This window comes from Jaculus jaculus, chromosome 22 (genome assembly GCF_020740685.1).
Source record: "Jaculus jaculus isolate mJacJac1 chromosome 22, mJacJac1.mat.Y.cur, whole genome shotgun sequence".
NCBI classification, from domain to species: Eukaryota; Metazoa; Chordata; class Mammalia; order Rodentia; family Dipodidae; genus Jaculus; species Jaculus jaculus.
In genome coordinates this window covers 7,823,621-7,842,228 of record NC_059123.1, presented here as the reverse complement: position 1 = coordinate 7,842,228, position 18,608 = coordinate 7,823,621, and the positions used below count along the sequence as shown (strand labels likewise).

Genomic DNA, 18,608 nt, shown 5'->3' with positions numbered 1-18,608 from the left:
GGGCTCAAGGCAGGTTAGCTCAGCCTGCAGCAGACGACAGCCCCAGCGTCCTGTCCCGCGGTCCTTCAACCTGACCAGCAGAGATGCCTTTTCACCCGTGATGAGGATCCTGTGTGGGCATCTGGGATTCCTGCCTTACAAGTGCCGAATTTATAGACCAATCCAGTCCCAGATAATCTTCTTCCTTCTCCATTCTCCCTTCGGATGAGGCTCCATAGAGTCTCAGGAGCAGCTTTCTTATCTCTGTGGTAAGATTAATAACAACTACCTTGGAGGATTTACGAGTCTATTTAACTAGACGATTGATTTGGAGCACTCACCTCTTAATACATGCTCAGCAGAAAGCAAATATTAGTGGGTAAAATCACAAAGGAGAGCTGGAGAGATGGCTTAGTGGTTAAGGTGTTTGCCTGCAAAGCCTAAGGACCCAGGTTCAATTCCCCAGTACTTACATAAAGCCAGATGCACAAGTTGACACATGGGTTTACAGTTTGTTCACAGTGGCTTGAGGCCCTGGCGCACCTGTTCTCTCTACCTGCCTCCTTCTCTCAAATAAGTAATTAATTAAATATTTTTAAAAATCACAAAGGAGGGGCTGGAGAGATTGCTCAGTGGTTAAAGCACTTGCCTGTAAAGCCTGACAATCAGGGTTCAGTTCCTCATTGCCCGACTAAAGCCAGTCACACAAAGCGGTGCATGCATCTGGAGTTCATTTACACACTGGCTACAGGACCTGATGCATCCATTCTGCCTGTCTCTCTTCTCTTCTATCTCTCTCTGCTTGTAAATAAATAAATCAAAAGTTTAATAAAACCACAAAGGGGCTGGAGAGATGGCTCAGCAATTGAGGCCCTTGCCTGTAAGGACAAAGGACCTAGGTTCGATTATCCAGTACCCACGTAAGCCAGATACAAAAGATGGTGCATGCATCTGGAGTTCGTTTACAGTGGCTACAGGCCCTGGTGAGCCCATTCTCTCCCCGTGTCCCATTCCCCCACCCCTCTAAAATGAGTAAATAGGTGAAAAATATTTTTAAAAAAATCACAAAGTACATGGCTGTGCCAAGAATCATGATATGCAGACAATTCCATTTTATCAAAGCAGAGAAGGTAGAACTTACTCTGGTCACATCTCAGACCCAGGAGCGGCAGGCAACAAGCTGCCCCCATCTCACCAGAACCAGTCCCCACACAAGGGAGCAACAGGACATGCCGTGGCCAGCGTTTCCTCCTGTACTTCCACTGCTAGCCAGCTATTTAACTGCGAAGGAATCACACAGGTGTGGTACCCAGAGCAGAATCCCTCCCTCACATAGAACTCACATATAATAATAGAAGTCACACTGGAGTCTTCTCTCTCCTCCCTGTCCACTGGGAGCGCACAGGCAAACCGGAGACCTTAGCCATGAATGTGAGTGGCAGAGACATCCTCGCTGCCCATTAGGAGCACACAGCCTAGCTAGCAAGAAAGCAGCTGGCGTAGAGCAAGGAGCAGAGCAAGACCATGGACCTTGCCCAGGAGCGTGTGTGTATTGGGTGTGTGTGGGGGCCAACAGCCAATTCTACCAAAAGTCAACTGAATCTGAAATCTTCGCTGAGACGGATCACGATTTCAAAATTTGCCAGATGTCATCATGATACCAGACCGGTTTCAAGTCAGTGCTGATTTTGTTCATCCTCTTTCTAACGTGACTGTTCACTTGATTGACAGGGAGGTTGAGTCAATTCTTGGCAGTTAAGTGGACAGACCTGTTGGTTACGTATCGACAGGGAGCCGTTTGTGCAGACAGAGCACAAGTGTCTGGGATTAGTGGCTCTGCTCTTCATGTCCCCTCGTGCCTGGGCCAGGAGAAGGTCTGTTTTCTGTCTGGGGATTGTTTAGGTGAGGTGTGAGGGGAGTCGGGATGAAAGGCTGGAAAGGGTAACATGAACTGTGGCTTCGTGATGACAGTTGGTGCCTGTCCCTTCTCCAAGACACGTTCCTCCTTATCAAAGGAACAAAGACATGTGGACTCAGGTCCTACTGTGCTTGCTATACAGTGCCTTTGAAAAGGTCTGTGAAGTCTGAGCCAGGGTTCCACAACTACAGAAACTACTAAAACTCTTTAGCCATGAAGATGAGTCGACTTTAAGATGAATTCGCATGATCCTCTCGAGTAATTTTCAAAACAAAAAAATTTTTTTTTTTCCCTGAGGTAGGGTCTCACACTCTATCCCAGGCTGACCTGGAATTCACTATGTAGTCCCAGGGTGGCTTCGAACTCACAGCGATCCTCCTACCTCTGCCTCCCCAGTGCTGGGATTAAAGGCGTGTGCCGCTACACCTGGCTCAAAATTATTTTCTTTAATTTGAGAGAGGGAGAGAGAGAGAGAGAAAGAGAGAGACAGAGGGAATTGGCCTCCTACTGCTGCAAATGAACTCCAGATGCATGCGCGACTTTGCATCTAGTTTTATGTGGGCACTGGACAATCACCCCCAGTCCATCAGACTTTGTGAGCAACTGCCTTTATCTATCTATTGAACTATTCTCTCCAGCTCCTGTGTGGTTGCACACGCCTTTAATCCCAGCACTGGGGAGGAAGAGGTAGGAGGATCTCTGTGGGTTCGAGGCCACCCTGAGACTATATAGCGAGTTCCAGGTCAGCCTGGACTAGTGTGAGACCCTATCTCAAAAGATCAAAAAAAAAAGATTAAAAAAAGAGTAATTTATTATATCAGGCATGGTGGCGCACGCCTTTAATCCCAGCACTTGGGAGGCAGAAGTAGGAGGATCGCTGTGGGTTCGAGGCCACCCTGAGACGACATAGTGAATTCCAGGTCAGCCTGGGCTAGAGCGACACCCTTGTTTCCAAGATAGCTGTCATGGTTACAAGCTATCGCTCGCTTGGCAACTGTAAGGACGTGCGGAGCGTCTGCTCAAGCTTAGGGCAGGGTGCTTTACTGGCTAGCCAGGAAATGAAGCTTCTTGTGTTCTGTTCAACTGTTCCAGACGGGAAAAAAGAAAAAAAATAAAAGCTGGAATCCATGTGGTAGATCACTGCTAAGTAAACATCGTTGTACGTGGTGTACCGTGGAATTCTCTGTTGAGGTGTTTACAGGAGGTATCTGTAGCAGACAGCTTCAGGTTCACTGAGATGAACTGCCAGACCAGGCACAGTTATGGAGCAAGGGATATTTATTGAAACTTACAGATCCAAGGGAAGTTCCATAATGGCAGAAGAAGCTGGCCTGCCTTCACAGGACCAAGCAGAGAGAGAAACAGAAGGCTAAAGCCACACAGCACAGCACACTTCAGGAACTCCAGCTAGGCACACTTTGCAGATCTTTATATTGAAATCTGAAACCCACCACCACACATTAAAATACACCCAGTGAAACTGCCTCCAGGTGGTGCAGATGCAAACTACAAAGTAATAATACACTGAATATATTGGGGGCCATCTATTCAAACTATCACAGTGTCCTATCCCCAAAAAGCAACTGGATCAACTGGTTAAGAAGAGTGCTTTTATAGTGTCTCATCACACTCTCATTTAAAAAAAAAAAAAAAGTGCCGGGCGTGGTGGCGCACGCCTTTAATCCCAGCACTTGGGAGGCAGAGGTAGTAGGATCGCCGTGAGTTCGAGGCCACCCTGAGACTACATAGTTAATTCCAGGTCAGCCTGGGCCAGAGTGAGACCCTACCTCGAAAAACCAAAAAAAAAAAAAAAAGAAGAGTGCTTTTAGAAACAGAAAAACTCTCATGAAAAAGAGATACCCTTAAAATGAGATAAACTCGAGTATTGATTTCCACTTTAATCCTATTTGGAATGAGTGATTTTAATTTAAAAAAAATTATGAGCGATGGAAAGCACAAGAGAGAGAGGGAGAAAATTGGCATTCGGGGCCTCCAGCCTTTGAAATCGAACTCCAGATGTGTGCGCGACCTTGTGTGCATGTGTGACCTTTTGCTCTTGCATTACATTGTGCGTCTGGCTTACATGGGACCTGGAGAGTCAAACATAGGTCCTTAGCCTTCATAGGCAAGTACCCATATAAGCCATATGCACAAGGTGGTGCATGCATCTGGAATTCCCTTGCAATGGCTAGAGGCCCTGGAGTGCCCATTTTCTCTCTCGCTGCCTCTCTCACACACACACACAAAATAAACAAAAATATTTAAAAGAAATTAGGTTACCTCTGTTTTCATACACTCAAGCTTTTATTGTCTATTTCCTAAAAGAATTGCTTAGTATAGAATTATTTGTGAAGCTAAACTTGTTTTGCATACAAGACGAGAATGATCCCATGCCAACAAGCCCACAAGGAAAGAGAAATCCCATGAGACTTGTTACGGTTTTTCCAAAGGGTTCATGTTTTTAGCTTTGTGTGCATGCACATGATGTATGCATTCATCAGGGCGTGTGCGACCACAGAACACATGGGGAGGTCAGAGGACAACCTCGCCTGCCAATCCTTACCTTCTGCCTCGTTTGAGGTGGGGTCTTGTCTGTGGCCGGTGCCAGGCTGGATAGATGGCGGGCAAGTCCTGAGGGATCTCTTCTGGGCCTCCTCACATCTCACCACAGGAACACTGGGATTACAGACGGGTGCTGTCACATCTGCGGAACCAGATTCTCATCCGCACACTTACATGGCAAGAACTTGATGCGTCGAGCCGTCTCCCCAGCCTCATGTCCACCTGCAGTGTCGTGTGGCCGCCTGAGCTGTGTCCACTGCCCCATGTCCACCTGCAGTGTCCTGTGGCCACCTGAGCCATCTCACCAGCCCCTCGTATCCACCTGCAGTGTCCTGTGACTTCAGAGTATCTACTTACTTTGGGGTATCTACACACACACACACACACACACACACACACACACACACACACACACATATATATATAGACACATGTATGTATGTATTTGAAACAGGGTCTCCAGCCTCAGTGTCCCTGTAAAGGACCTTGAACTTCTGATCCTCCTGCCCCTCCACCTTGAAAGCTGGTTTTACAGGCATGAGCCATCGTGCCTGACTTCCGGGCACTAAGAATCACACCCAGGGCCTTGTGCTTTGTACCAAGCTACATCCCAAGCCATCCAGATATTTATTATTCAATCTAATTGTGCTTAATAGTGAGGCCTTACATGTTTGATTCTGTTTTTCCTAGTGGAACAAGTCATTCTGTAGAAATACAGAAACACACTGGCTATGAATTAGGGACATCCTAATTGTATTAAAAATGTATTCTTTTGAGGGTTGGAGGGATGGTAAAGCCAAAGGACCTAGGTTCAATTCCCCAGCACCCATGTAAGCCAGATGTGCAAGGTGGCACGTGAGTCTGGAGTTTGCTGTGGATGGAGGCCCTGGTGCACCCATTCTCTGCATGCCCCCCCCCCAAGTAAATAAATAAATAAAAATGTCTTTTAAAATGCATTTTTTTGAAAATGTATTCCTGATGGGGACTGACCTAGTTAATAATTGTGGCTAAATATTACACTTATTAAATTAGCACTAATACATTCTTGTGACTTTTTTTTTTGCCCCTGAGTTTCTGTGGCTTGTGCTTTTATTAGTGTTAACCTGTCACACTGGGAGTCACTGGTTTCAACTGATGAAAACAGGAGAATGAGCCAGTCCTAGGAATGGCTTCAGAAGAAAAAAAAAAAAAAGTCCCTTCTTCTCTCTTGATTACTCTCAGAGAATTCTTTCTCTTAAAAAAAATTATTTATTTATTTATTTGAGAGTGACAGACACAGAGAGAAAGGCAGATAGAGGGAGAAAGAGAGAATGGGCACGCCAGGGCCTCCAGCCTCTGCAAATAAACTCCAGACGAGTGCGCCCCCTTGTGCATCTGGCTAACGTGGGACCTGGGGAACCGAGCCTCGAACCGGGATCCTTAGGCTTCACAGGCAAGCGCTTAACCGCTAAGCCATCTCTCCAGCCCTCTCAGAGAATTCTTGCATCCTGGGTATGTATGGGACAGAAGGTCCGGGGTATTTTGTGGAACACCGGAGTTCTCATTAGCTCCAACCATTCAGGATCCGGACGCAACCAATGGTATGTTTGAACTTATGCACACACTATTAAGGGTGCTCAACTAAACTCTATTGAGCAACAAGCCTCTAGGCAAACTGCATTATCTCAACAAGCTGCACACCAATCAATATTAATTACCTCCACACACTGTCTCCGATTCTGTTACACAGGGGCCATTATGGGTGTCGGAAGGCTCATGGAAGTCAAAACAGTGCTCCCCAAATGTTATAAAACCCGTGATGGAGTTCCTCTGTACACTGCCTTTGGCAAGTACCGTGGATCTCAACTATTTGTAGCGAGAGACTGTTTCATACATACATCAGGGAGAGGCAGAAGTTTGTGGGGGGTCCGGGAGGGGGTTCTCGTCAGCGCTGAGCCACTCGCCTTGGGTGCTGCTGGTTAGCTGCTGTGAATGCCTGGCAGAGCCTCCCAACAGGGCGATCCCAGGTCTTCAGCGTGTGCTCCTCAGTCTTGTTTCCATAGCTGTGGCCGCTCCGATCCGAGGTTCTCTCTGCATTGGTCCTTCTGTTTCTATCAATGCCTCCCCCGGCCCCCATCCTGACAGCAGCCAGCTCCCTCCCCGGCTCTTTTGACTGGGATAATGACTGCTCCATTATCTTCTCTGGACCTCAAACCCTCCCCGTAAAGCACTACTTCGCGCTCGCCTTTGAACTCCTTTGTCACCTGGGGTTCCTTTCCAAGCTCTCAATTCTAATAACCACTTTTCGGTAATTGTCAGGATGTGGAACAGAACAGCCTTGTTTTGGGATGAAAAGGGACCATACGTGACATCCACGGGGCGGGTGGGGGGGGGGTTACTGTAAGCCGTCTAGCTGCACTTATCTCTCTGGCTGTCATTTTAACCCTGATATCCTAATCACTGATATTATTAGTGTAATTTCTAACGTCGGAAAACAGGTTCAGGGCAAAGTAAGGCAGAGGTCTACTTTAAACCTCATTCTGACTTAAAAATTCTCTTAACTGTCAGGAAGAGGGAAGAGAGGGAGGAAAGGAGAAAGGGAGGGAAAGGAAGAGAAATGCAAAAACAAGCCGAGCCCAGAACCAAGACAGAGGGCGTCTGTTCTGATGACAGCTGAGACGGCCGCTGTCTCAGAGCCACGGGTGTGGCCCCGTGGAACGCAGTACCCCGAGAGCGCTGGCGGCCTGGCAAAGGGAAAGGGGGCCCACACAATGCCCTTTGTCCCATTGATGGGGAGGAAACATCATTTATTCATTCGGTGTGGTTTGAGAGTAAACCTTTCCTCCCGGCCAGGAGTCCTAACCCTGAGCTGGGCGGCGCAGGCGGGGGTGAGCAGAGCCGGACCTCTAGCAGGATCAGAACCAACGGCAGAGGTGGAAACAGTAAGGTGTGTGCGTGTGACAGCCTGGAGTACCCCCAGGGGACAGCTGGCAAAGTCCAGATCCCATGAGGTGCTACGAAGAGGGAACACAGACTTGGGTTTACCCCCAGGTGGCACTTTCCCCTGGTGTAGACCCGTGCACGTCTGTAATCCCAGCACTTCGGAGGTGGAGGCAGGACCTCCAAGTCCAAGGCCAGCCTGGCTTACATGAGACTGTCTCAAAAAGCAAAACAAAAATAAAAAAATAAAAAATAAAAAAAAGGGGCTGGAGAGATGGCTTAGCGGCTAAGCGCTTGCCTGTGAAGCCTAAGGACCCCGGTTCGAGGCTCGGTTCCCCAGGACTCACGTTAGCCAGATGCACAAGGGGGCGCACACGTCTGGAGTTCGTTTGCAGAGGCTGGAAGCCCTGGCGCGCCCCTTCTCTCTCTCTCTCCCTCTGTCTTTCTCTCTGTGTCTGTCGCTCTCAAATAAATAAAAAATATTAAAAAATTAAAAGAAAAAAAAGGAAAGAAAAAGCAACAGGGGCTCATTTCTAGTTCAGAAAAATTTGACGTCATCAATAGAAGAGACAGAGCTGGGAAACTAGGTCAGCAGACCCCAAAGAGAGGGGGCAGAAGGGAGGAGCCAATTCTCTGTAGGAGGCTGGGGGCAGACTGTGGTCCCAGATTCTATGTGGTCATTCCTCCCAACCCTGAGGCTACCCTATCTGGAATTCTCTGATTTTTGAACAGGTGGTTCGCAATGTAGATCCAAGCTTGAGATGGGTCTTGGTTCCTGGGAGAACTAGTGAGAGAAGTTGGGATTTGAAGTGGAATGTCAGGCAGGGCCAGGCACACCCCAACACCCAAGCTCTGGGGGGGTCTGCTCTGCCCTCACCTGGCTCCTGCCTTACCTCTGCTGTAAGCTCTGCTCAGCGGCCCTTCCCTACCTGTGACCTGCAGGAACAAGACTAAGCGGAGAAGCCACTTCTGAGCCGGTCACGCGTAGCTCAAGGGACTTCATTCTTAAACTTAACCATTTAAAAAAATTTTTTTTAATTTTAGAGAGAGGAGAATTGGCGTGCCAGGGCCTCAGCCACTGAAATCGAACTCCAGATGCTTGTGTTATGCCCAGTTCTCGGCACCCCCAGTGACCACCAAGGAGAACCAAACACGTATGCAAGGGAAAGGAGCTTTAATTTGGGCTTAACTTCGGTTTCTTAACTTCAACTCCGTGGATCCGTGCAAGAGCCCCGAGTCGCGGGAGGGCAGAGTTTTTATAGGGATTTGAACATAGAAGGGGATGGGCACATGATTGGTTGCTTTGAACAGTAACTGCACTTGTACTCTTCTGGTTGGCTTAGGATTTTGGTGGGCCGGGTCTAGGGGAATTGAACTTATCTATTACTACAGGAATGTATAACGTCGTCAGTTTCCAGTAACTGTTAAACCCACCCTTACCAGAAGATAAAAACAAAACAAAACAAAACAAAACAACAAAAAAAAACTTAGATCTTGCCAGTAAACAGAAACTTAGGCCTACTGAGGACTCTGAAGCTTGTCATCGCGTCCATCTGGTTCCTGAGTCCTTCACTTTCTTTGCAGGCAAGTGCCTTAACTGCTGAGCCACCCCTCCAGCCCTTAAGGGTCACTTTCTAATGTCCCTATCCGGTTAGCTTTTAACTAAACATAGATGTGCCTATTTCTTAGAAAAAAAAAACAAATTCCCCTGGAGAAACTCACTTGGTACAAACAAGTATTATGGGAATGAACTATAGGAAATAGGTGCAGGAGTATTTCTAGACCTTACAAATAACTTTCCTGAGATTGTTGCTGTGAGATGCTAAATTCCATAATGCAGTTTGCCCTAACAGTTAGTTTTTACCATGGCGTAATCCAGCCACCGGCTTCAAGCCACGTGACTAGGTTCCCTCTGACCTGACCAGCAGATGACCAGTATGGACAAGCAGCTTTGAGCGGTGCTGGCTGATCTTAAGCTGTGACCATTGGCCTGGTTGAGACGATGTTAACTACGGGCCCACGGATCTGTTGAAGGCAATGGGTGGGCTTGATGTGGTGGCTGCTGCAATCAGAGGGAATGTGTGTTCTGGACCAGCAGGTCACACCCGAGTCCCATGCTTTTGTCATTTAAAACGTTTAAGGATTACCCAAGGTAGAAAGCTCTTTATCCTTTGCTCATTCGATGTACTACTACTTGTACATGTTCTACTGGCCCTCCCCTGTTCAACAAAAGCGACAATGAGGGCTGGAGAGATGGCTCAGTGGAGCCCTAAGGACTGGTGTTTGACTCGCCAGATCCCACGTAAGCCAGGCGCTGAAGGTGAGGCAAGCGCAAGGCCGCGCATGCCCACTAAGTGGCGCAAGCGTCTGGCGTGCAATTGCAGTGAGCGAGGCTCTCTGCCAACAAAGTGCCAGTGGGTACCTGCATGCAGAGGCACCCCCCACCCTGCACAGCCCCAGTGACATCAGAGGCAGCCAGCCCACTCCTGGACTGGACAGGCCAGGAGTTTTAGCTCTCTCACCTCTCTGCTCTTAGAAGCAGTCTGTCCACCTCTGGATAGGAAAAGCCCTGGAGGTTAGTCTTCACTAACTTCAGGGCAAATAGGGCACGATACCCGGACGGGAGTTTTGTTAAAGTACACACACATGGGTTGCGTGACGCTTCACCGCAGACATTTTATTAGGGAAATATACACTGCAACATGAGCCAGCGAGGGGAGGGAGGAGGAGGAGGAGGAGGAGGAGGACACGGGGATGGCCGCCGCCGGCCACGCCTGGCTTCTTAGTACTCTTCCCCTTCCTCGGCCTCCGCTTCCACAGAATCCACGCCCACCTCTTCGTAGTCCTTCTCCAGCGCTGCCAGGTCCTCGCGGGCTTCGGAGAACTCTCCCTCCTCCATGCCCTCTCCCACGTACCAGTGGACAAAGGCCCGCTTGGCATACATGAGGTCGAACTTGTGGTCCAGGCGGGCCCAGGCCTCGGCGATGGCGGTGGTATTGCTCAGCATGCACACGGCCCTCTGCACTTTGGCCAGGTCTCCCCCGGGGACCACGGTGGGGGGCTGGTAGTTAATGCCCACCTGCCAGGGAGGGGCAACACAGAACAGTCAGACCTTATACTGTCCTCAGAAGTGAGTGATGAAAAGTTGGGAGCACGCCTTTAATCCCAGAGGTAGGAGGGATCTCCCTGAGCTGGAGGCCAGCCCAAGACTACATAAAGAGAATTCCAGGTCAGCCTGAGCTAGAACAAGAGCCCCTATCTTGAAAAACCAAAAAAAGAAAAAATAAAATAAAGTAAGCTGGGAGCAGCCAACCTCGTTTAAATTGTAAAAACCACATCTATCCTTTTGGGAATTGTGAACATTTAATACTTTTTGGCCCTCGGATTTCACTTTTTTGGACTCACCCACTCAGGAGCATAGTGCAGCATGCATATTAAGTCTCTATGTATTTACTTGGGTCACTAATGGCAAAACTGGAATTCAACCGTCTTCCACCCACATAGTGCGGCCCCCGGGGAAAAGTTGGGGTGTTGAGGTTGTCTTTGTGAAGCGTGGATGAGAGTTCAAGGTGTGTGAGCTGAGAGGCAAACCGGCCATTCCACATGGTCAGGGGATGCTCACACCTACCTCTCTGTGACTTTCTTACATCACTTTCAACCTGGACTGACCCCGAAACTTAAAGCTCCCCTAAGCACTCTAGGACCGCCTCACAGCTTTACTAAGGCGAGGTCACACAGTTTGGTCTAAGATGGGAAACTGTTGTGGGTAAAGGTTAATAATAAAATAATAATAATAAATAATAAACCAGATGCCACAAAGTTGAGGAAAACGGTTATGGCAACACATCCAGCTTGAAAAATCACAAAGGGTCTTAGGAGTCTGGGGTTCTTGGATTTAACTCCTAAACAACACGGTGCCTTTCCCAGAGCAGGCCAGTAAGTGGGGCGACCTGTGAACCCTCGCTCACCATGGAGCTGCTCTACAAGGCCTGGGGGCAACTTGGGTGTCTCGGGTTCGGTTTTCTAAAGCAGGCACTGCTAATACGACCCTAATAATTTAAAGTGGGGATAAGTGCTAAGACATTTTACCACGACTCCTCTTTACGCCTCTTGCTCTGCAGCCTACAATGAAAAAGAGGCTGCAGGATGCTGCATTACAGGGCGGGGCTGACTGGTTCTTTTGGGTGTCCGGGCGCCCAGTCTTACCTTAAAGCCAGTCGGGCACCAGTCCACAAACTGGATGGTGCGCTTGGTCTTGATGGTGGCGATGGCCGCGTTGACGTCTTTGGGGACCACGTCGCCCCGGTACAGCATGCAGCAGGCCATGTACTTGCCGTGGCGAGGGTCGCACTTGACCATCTGGTTGGCGGGCTCGAAGCAGGCGTTGGTGATCTCCGCCACCGAGAGCTGCTCGTGGTAGGCCTTCTCGGCCGAGATGACCGGCGCGTAGGTGGCCAGCGGGAAGTGGATGCGCGGGTAGGGCACCAGGTTGGTCTGGAACTCGGTCAGGTCCACGTTCAGGGCCCCGTCGAACCTCAGGGAGGCCGTGATGGAGGACACGATCTGCCCGATCAGGCGGTTGAGGTTGGTGTAGGTGGGGCGCTCGATGTCCAGGTTGCGGCGGCAGATGTCGTAGATGGCCTCGTTGTCCACCATGAACGCACAGTCCGAGTGCTCCAGGGTGGTGTGCGTGGTCAGGATGGAGTTGTAGGGCTCCACCACGGCCGTGGACACCTGCGGGGCAGGGTAGATGGCGAACTCCAGCTTGGACTTCTTGCCGTAGTCGACCGAGAGGCGCTCCATGAGCAGAGACGCGAAGCCGGAGCCCGTGCCGCCCCCGAAGCTGTGGAAGATGAGGAAACCTTGCAGTCCCGTGCACAGGTCCGCCTGCGAAAGAGGAGAGCGCGTGAGCCCGGGCCCGCAAGACCGCACCCCGACCCAGGCCCATGCATGCAAGACCGCACCCCGACCCGGGTCCATGCATGCAAGACCGCACTCCGGACTTCGGCCCATGCCCGCAAGACCGCACCCCGACCCAGGCCCGCAAGACCACACCCTGACCCAGGCCCATGCCCGCAAGACCGCATCCCGGACCTCGGCCCATGCCCGCAAGACCGCACCCCGACCCGGGCCCATGCCCGCAAGACCGCACCTCGACCCGGGCCCATGCCCGCAAGACCGCACCTCGACCCGGGCCCATGCCCACAAGACCGCACCCCGACCCGGGCCCATGTCCGCAAGACCACACCCCGACCCGGGCCCATGCCCACAAGACCGCACCCCGACCCGGGCCCATGCCCGCAAGACGGCACCCCGACCTGGGCGCACGCCCGGAATACCGCATCCCGGACCCCGACCTGAGCCCCAGACTTGACACGCTGAGGTGTTTGTAACACACACCCAGCGCCTGACACGTTACAATGAACTTTGATAAACTCACTTTTATTTACTTATTTATTCATTTCTGAGAGGGAGGGAGGGAAGGAGACAATCGCCCACCAGGGTCTCCTGCCACTCCAAACCAACTCCACAAGCATGCACCACCGTGTGCTTTTGGATTACGTGGGTTCTAGGGAGTCAAACCTTGGTCCTTAGGCTTTGCAGACAAGGGCTTAACGCTTAACCCCTGATCCATCTCTCCAGCCCTGAACACACACAAACTCTTGATTCTGAGATTTATTTGCCTGACAGACCTCCCACCCTTCACAACCCGAGGCTGCCCTCCCCTCCCCACGTCCACCAAGACAACAAGCCGCGCCAAATTCCCTCTTACCAGTTTGCGGATCCGGTCCAGGACCAGGTCTACAATCTCCTTGCCAATGGTGTAATGTCCTCTGGCATAATTGTTGGCAGCATCTTCCTTCCCTGTTATCAGCTGTTCTGGGTGGAAGAGCTGCCTGTAGGTCCCAGTGCGAACTTCATCTGCAGAGACACCAACAGAGTCTTTTCAGGCCAACGGGTGGGTCAATTCTACCCAGCACATACCGTCCCCCGATAGCTCAAGTGTCTCCTGGAAAAATGGCCCTGGGACCTATAAAACCAGATGGCTAGGGCGCGTCCTCCGCCACAAGGATTCCCAGTTTGTTACTCCGCAATGTCCGGGACTCCACGTTCCCACGTGGGCATCCCCAGCCTTCCCAGAAAAGCCTGGAACGGGGGGAGGGGGCAGGACCTACCGACCACCGTGGGCTCCAGGTCCACGAACACTGCTCTGGGCACGTGCTTGCCAGCCCCGGTTTCGCTGAAGAACGTGTTGAACGAGTCGTCCCCGCCACCGATGGTCTTGTCGCTGGGCATCTGACCATCAGGCTGGATTCCATGCTCCAGGCAGTACAGTTCCCAGCAGGCGTTGCCGATCTGGACGCCGGCCTGGCCCACGTGGATTGAGATGCACTCGCGCTGGAAGCCAGAACACGGAGCTGAAGACCCTCGCCCGCCACGCAGCAAGCAAAAGGCCACTTGCACTGGTGCAGTGCCCAAGCACCCCGGTCAACCCGAGTGCCAGTCACTCGTGCCAGGAGCGCCCCCTCCACCGGTCAGCCCGTGCACAAGACCTCTCCCGCACACCTGCGCCAGTCACCCCACCCACAAGACCACCCCGCGCACGAGCTCCCACCCGAGCCAGTCACCCCTGCGCACGAGCCCTCACCCGAGCCAGTCACCCCGCGCACGAACCCCCACCGAGCCAGTCACCCGCGCACGAACCCCGAGCCGAACCAGTCACCCCGCGCACGAACCCCCACCCGAACCAGTCACCCGCGCACGAACCCCCAGCCGAACCAGTCACCCCGCGCACGAGCCCCCACCCGAGCCAGTCACCCCGCGCACGAGCCCCCACCGGAGCCAGTCACCCCGCGCACGAGCCCCCACCCGAACCAGTCACCCGCGCACGAGCCCCCACCGGAGCCAGTCACCCCGCGCACGAGCCCCCACCCGAACCAGTCACCCGCGCACGAGCCCCCACCGGAGCCAGTCACCCCGCGCACGAGCCCCCACCCGAGCCAGTCACCCCGCGCACGAGCTCCCACCCGAGCCAGTCACCCCGCGCACGAGCCCCCACCCGAGCCAGTCACCCCGCGCACGAGCCCCCACCCGAGCCAGTCACCCCGCGCACGAGCCCCCAGCCGAACCAGTCACCCCGCGCACGAGCCCCCACCCGAACCAGTCACCCCGCGCACGAGCCCCCACCCGAGCCAGTCACCCCGCGCACGAGCCCCCAGCCGAACCAGTCACCCCGCGCACGAGCCCCACTCGCACCGGTCACCCCACACACGAGGTCCCCCTCTCCGCATCCGTACCCCCCCCCCGTGCACCATCCCCCACCTGCACCAGCCTCCACCTGCACCAGTTACCCGTGCACCAACCCCATTCACACCTCCATGCGCACTAGCCCTCCCCACCCGCACCGGTCACCCATGCATGAGCCACCCATGGCACAGCAGAGCTGCACCAGGCACCCAGCGCCTACCCAAACACCCACACCACACACTCACCCCGACCAAAGACCGGCTCAACCCACACTAGCCCGTGACACGTCAGCACCAGGCACGTCCCGCACAGCACCCCACATCCCCTGGCAAAGCCAGCGGGTCGGACTCACCATGCTGAGCTCCCGCGGGGTTGAAGTCCACTAAAGCGCCTTCACTGCTTCCCCAACCGCTGCCAAGCACCCAACTGCCGGGGGCGCAGCACGCGGGCGGGGTTTTATCCTGCACTCCCGGGGCGTTCATTGGCCCAGCCCTCCGGGAGGCGGGACGACGGCCCTGGACAGCTCCTGTGATTGGCTTTTCACTCGCCGGCACTTTGTGATTGGACGCAGATTTGGCGGGAAGGCTGCAGGACGCCCGAGCCCCGAGCGCGGCAGCCTATGAGGACCGAGCATCCTCACGTGGAGCGGAGGGCGGGCTGGCTCGTGCGCCTCTGGCCCTGCGCGCATGGCCACGGGTGAGGCCACGCCTGAGCCCGCCCGCCGGGGTGCACGTGTTTCCGGGCTCCTTCTGCAGGCCCTGCCAACACGCCTCCCCCTGCAGTCCACTCAAAGCGGACGGGGCACCAGGTTGAGCCTGCAGTGCCAAGTACTGTGCGGTAGCCACCCAGGCCACGGGCCAGGCTCCTGCCCCTGCGGCTGCATCTTGGAGCCCACCGGCCGGCCATCCTTGCAAGGCTGCGACATCCGCAGCGCCTCTGAGCAGGACGCTGAGCTCAGGGTGCAGGCTCACGTCATTCCGAGTGCCACCCGCTATGCGCTGAGCGCCGTGAGCTGGAGTGGACCACAGCGCGAGCCTGTGATCAACCACCTCTCGGGATGCCAGGGGTGTGTGCCACCATCCATTAGCACAGGTATGTGAACACACCGTGAGAGGAACACCGCTCAGTCCGGAGCATCTTCCTTCTTCGGGGTCCTTAGTGAGCCATGCACATAACTGGGTGCTTTTGTTATTGTTTTGGCATGGTTTTGTGTTTTTAAAAATTTATTATTGAACTGGGTGTGGTGGCGCACACCTTTAATCCCTGCGCTCAGGAGGCAGAGGTAGGAGCATCACTGTGAGTTCGAGGCCACCCTGAGACTACATAGTGAATTCCAGGTCAGTCTGGACTATAGCAAGACCCTACCACAAACAAACGAACAGACAGACAGACAGACAAGGGGCTGGGCGTGGTGACGCACGCCTTTAATCCCAGCACTTGGGAGGCAGAGGTAGGAGGATCGCCATGAGTTCGAGACCACCCTGAGGATACAGAGTGATTTCCAGGTCAGCCTGGGCTAGACTGAGACCCTACCTGGAAAAACCAAAAAAGAAAAAAAGAAAAGAAAACCACAAAAAAAACAAATAAGGGCTGGAGAGATGGCTCAGCGGCCTGCAAAGTCAAAGGACTCCAGTTTGATTCCCCAGGACCCACATAAGCCAGCCGCACAAGGTGGCACATGTGTCTGGAGTTTGTTTACAGTGGCTAGAGACCCTGGAGTGTGGATTCTCTCTCTGTGTGTCTCATTCTCTCTCAAATAAATAAACAAAAATAAAAATGGAATTTAAAAAAATATGTATTTATTTGCAAGCAGAGAGAAGAGACACAAGAGAGAATGGGCCTGTCAGGGCCTCCGGCTGCTGCACATGAACTCTTAGATGCATGCAGCACTCTGCATCTGGCTTTACATGGGTACTGGGAAATTGAACCTGGGTCGTTATGCTTTTCAGGAACAAGCCCCTTAACCACTGAGCCCTCTCGCTAAAATTGGTTTTATGTTTGTGAGACAAGATCTTCTGTCTCGCAGGCTGGCCTAGAACTTACTAGGAAACCAACATGTTCAGAGCTCACCCATGGTATGGTAGGGTCACGCTCTAGCTGAGGCTGACCTGGAATTCACTCTGCAATCTCAGGGTGGGTTATTGGCTTCTTCAAGTACGTTGCACGTATTTAATCGTAATCGAGTTTTGGAATTCTTTGTCTGATGTTTCTTCTAAGTGGTTATCATTGGAGGCTTCCACTGTGGGGTTAGGCATCCTTGATGGGGATTTGTCTTGTGTGTGTTTGTGTATCACTTATTTTTGCATCGGGGTTTGCCCATCTGGAGATAATCCTTTCCTTTTGCCAAGAATGTAGCCACAGCACTGGGGCCGCAGGTGGCTGGGGTGGAGACAGCTCTGGGAGAGATGCATCTGGGATCAGGAAAGGGAGGAGGCCACCACCAACTCCCTGGGAGGGCACTGCTGGCAGGGGGGGCTACCCAGGGCTGGGTTGGAGGCAGGAAGGCCAGCGTGTGCTCACTGGGGCCGGTGCCAGGCAGGCCTGATCCTTCCTACAGGGTTGGGAGGGTAGCAGGGAGTCAATCTCAAGCTCACCAGTGGCCCACTTATTTAATTTTTTTTTTTGGGGGGGGGGAGGTTTGAGATAGGGTTTCGCTCTAGCCCAGGCTGACCTGGAATTCACTATGTAGTCATAGGCAGGGTGGCCTCAAACTCACGGCGATCCTCACACTTCTGCCTCCTGTGTGCTGGGATTACAGGCGTGCGCCACCACGCCGGGCTCCACATGTTTCACTTTGACAGAACCCCCCTCCCCCCATAGCTCAGGCTGACCTGGAACTTGCGATGCTTCTGTCTCACCCTCTTGCGTGGGAGGACTGCAGATTTGCATGACCAGTCTACAGCCTGGCTCCCAGGCGTGGCTTTCATTGAAATAGCTTGAGCTCTACAGTGTCACCACAGCCAATATTAGAACGTTCTGTCATCTCCACCGAAACACGTAACCTGTAGCTGTCAGCGCTGAATTCTGTCTCTGTAGACATGCCCTGTGTGTCGAGGCTTTTCCTTTAAAAAAAAAAAAGTATACTGGGCTGGAGAGATGGCTTAGCAGTTAAGGCGCTTGCCTGAGAAACGTAAGGACCCACGTTCAACTCCCCGGATCCCACATAAGCCAGACGCACAAGGTGACGCACCCACAAGGTCGCACATGCACGCAAAGTGGCACACACATCTGGAGCTTGATTACAGTGGCCGGAGGCCCTGGAGCGACCATTCTCACTCGCTCTGTCTCTGTCTCTCTCTCTCTCACACACACACAAACACAAACATATAAAAAAGTTCAGTCTGGGGTGGGGGGAGGGCATTACCAATGGGATATTTAATAATTTTTAATAATCATGGAAGATGTTAATTAAAATTTTTTTTTTAATTTTTATTAGCATTTTCCATGATTATAAAAAAATATCCCATGGTAATTCCCTCCCTCCCCACCCCCCCGCACGTTCCCCTTTGAAATTCCATTCTTCATCATATTACCTCCCCATCACAATCATTGTACTTACATATATACAATATCAACCTATTAAGTACCCTCCTCCCTTCCTTTCTCTTCCCTTTATGTCTCCTTTTTAACTTACTGGCAAAATTTTTGAAGAAAAAAAAAAAGTTCAGTCTGTTGGGATTGCCACAAAAAAAAGTTAAAAAACAAACCAAAACAACTTTACTATATAAAATTTACTCATTTTCTCAAGGTGCTGTATATATTCATGTATTTTCAGTATATTCATGGAGTTGTGCAGCCATCACCCAAATCGATTTTACAGCATTTATCACCCCAGAATTTATTCCCTTTCATTGCTAAATAGCATTCCATTATATGGACATTCCACGGGTGAGCTCTGAACATGTTGGTCGTAATGAATATTGCTGCTGTGCACATTGACCTTCAAGTGTTTAGGCGGGCATACTCATTTCTCTTGAGAATA

The 18,608-nt window shown here is 52.1% G+C and overlaps 2 protein-coding genes across 3 annotated transcripts; one reads left to right on the top strand and one right to left on the bottom strand.

Annotated features, from left to right (window-relative positions):
* Positions 1–10,160: 10,160 nt before the first annotated feature.
* Positions 10,161–13,774, bottom strand: LOC101606113 (tubulin alpha-3 chain). 2 transcript variants are annotated; one of them, XM_004664431.2, is made up of 4 exons: positions 13,555–13,774; positions 13,152–13,300; positions 11,585–12,265; positions 10,161–10,457 (listed from the first exon to the last, which is right to left on the bottom strand). In XM_004664431.2, exons 1-4 carry the CDS (start codon positions 13,673–13,675, stop codon positions 10,161–10,163), a joined length of 1,248 nt encoding a protein of 415 aa, XP_004664488.2. In that variant the 5' UTR covers positions 13,676–13,774. The 2 variants fall into 2 exon arrangements, with proteins under 2 accessions (XP_004664488.2, XP_044995460.1); XM_045139525.1 differs by having other exon boundaries at positions 13,185–13,300; positions 13,555–13,760.
* LOC123456434 (extensin-like) lies at positions 13,767–14,768 on the top strand. The gene has a single exon (XM_045139605.1). The coding sequence runs from the start codon at positions 13,767–13,769 to the stop codon at positions 14,766–14,768; it is 1,002 nt and encodes a 333-aa protein (XP_044995540.1).
* The last annotated feature ends 3,840 nt before the right edge of the window (positions 14,769–18,608 follow it).

Excerpts from the sequence above, each read along its gene's own strand:
- LOC123456434 (XM_045139605.1), top strand. The coding sequence starts at position 13,767 with ATGCACTCGCGCTGGAAGCCAGAACACGGAGCTGAAGACCCTCGCCCG.
- LOC101606113 (XM_004664431.2), bottom strand. The coding sequence starts at position 13,675 with ATGCCCAGCGACAAGACCATCGGTGGCGGGGACGACTCGTTCAACACG. Across the intron at positions 12,266-13,151 it reads TGGACCGGATCCGCAAACTG|GCGGACCTGTGCACGGGACT; the intron begins GTAAGAGGGAAT and ends CCTCTTTCGCAG. Across the intron at positions 10,458-11,584 it reads GGTGCCCGACTGGCTTTAAG|GTGGGCATTAACTACCAGCC; the intron begins GTAAGACTGGGC and ends CCTCCCTGGCAG.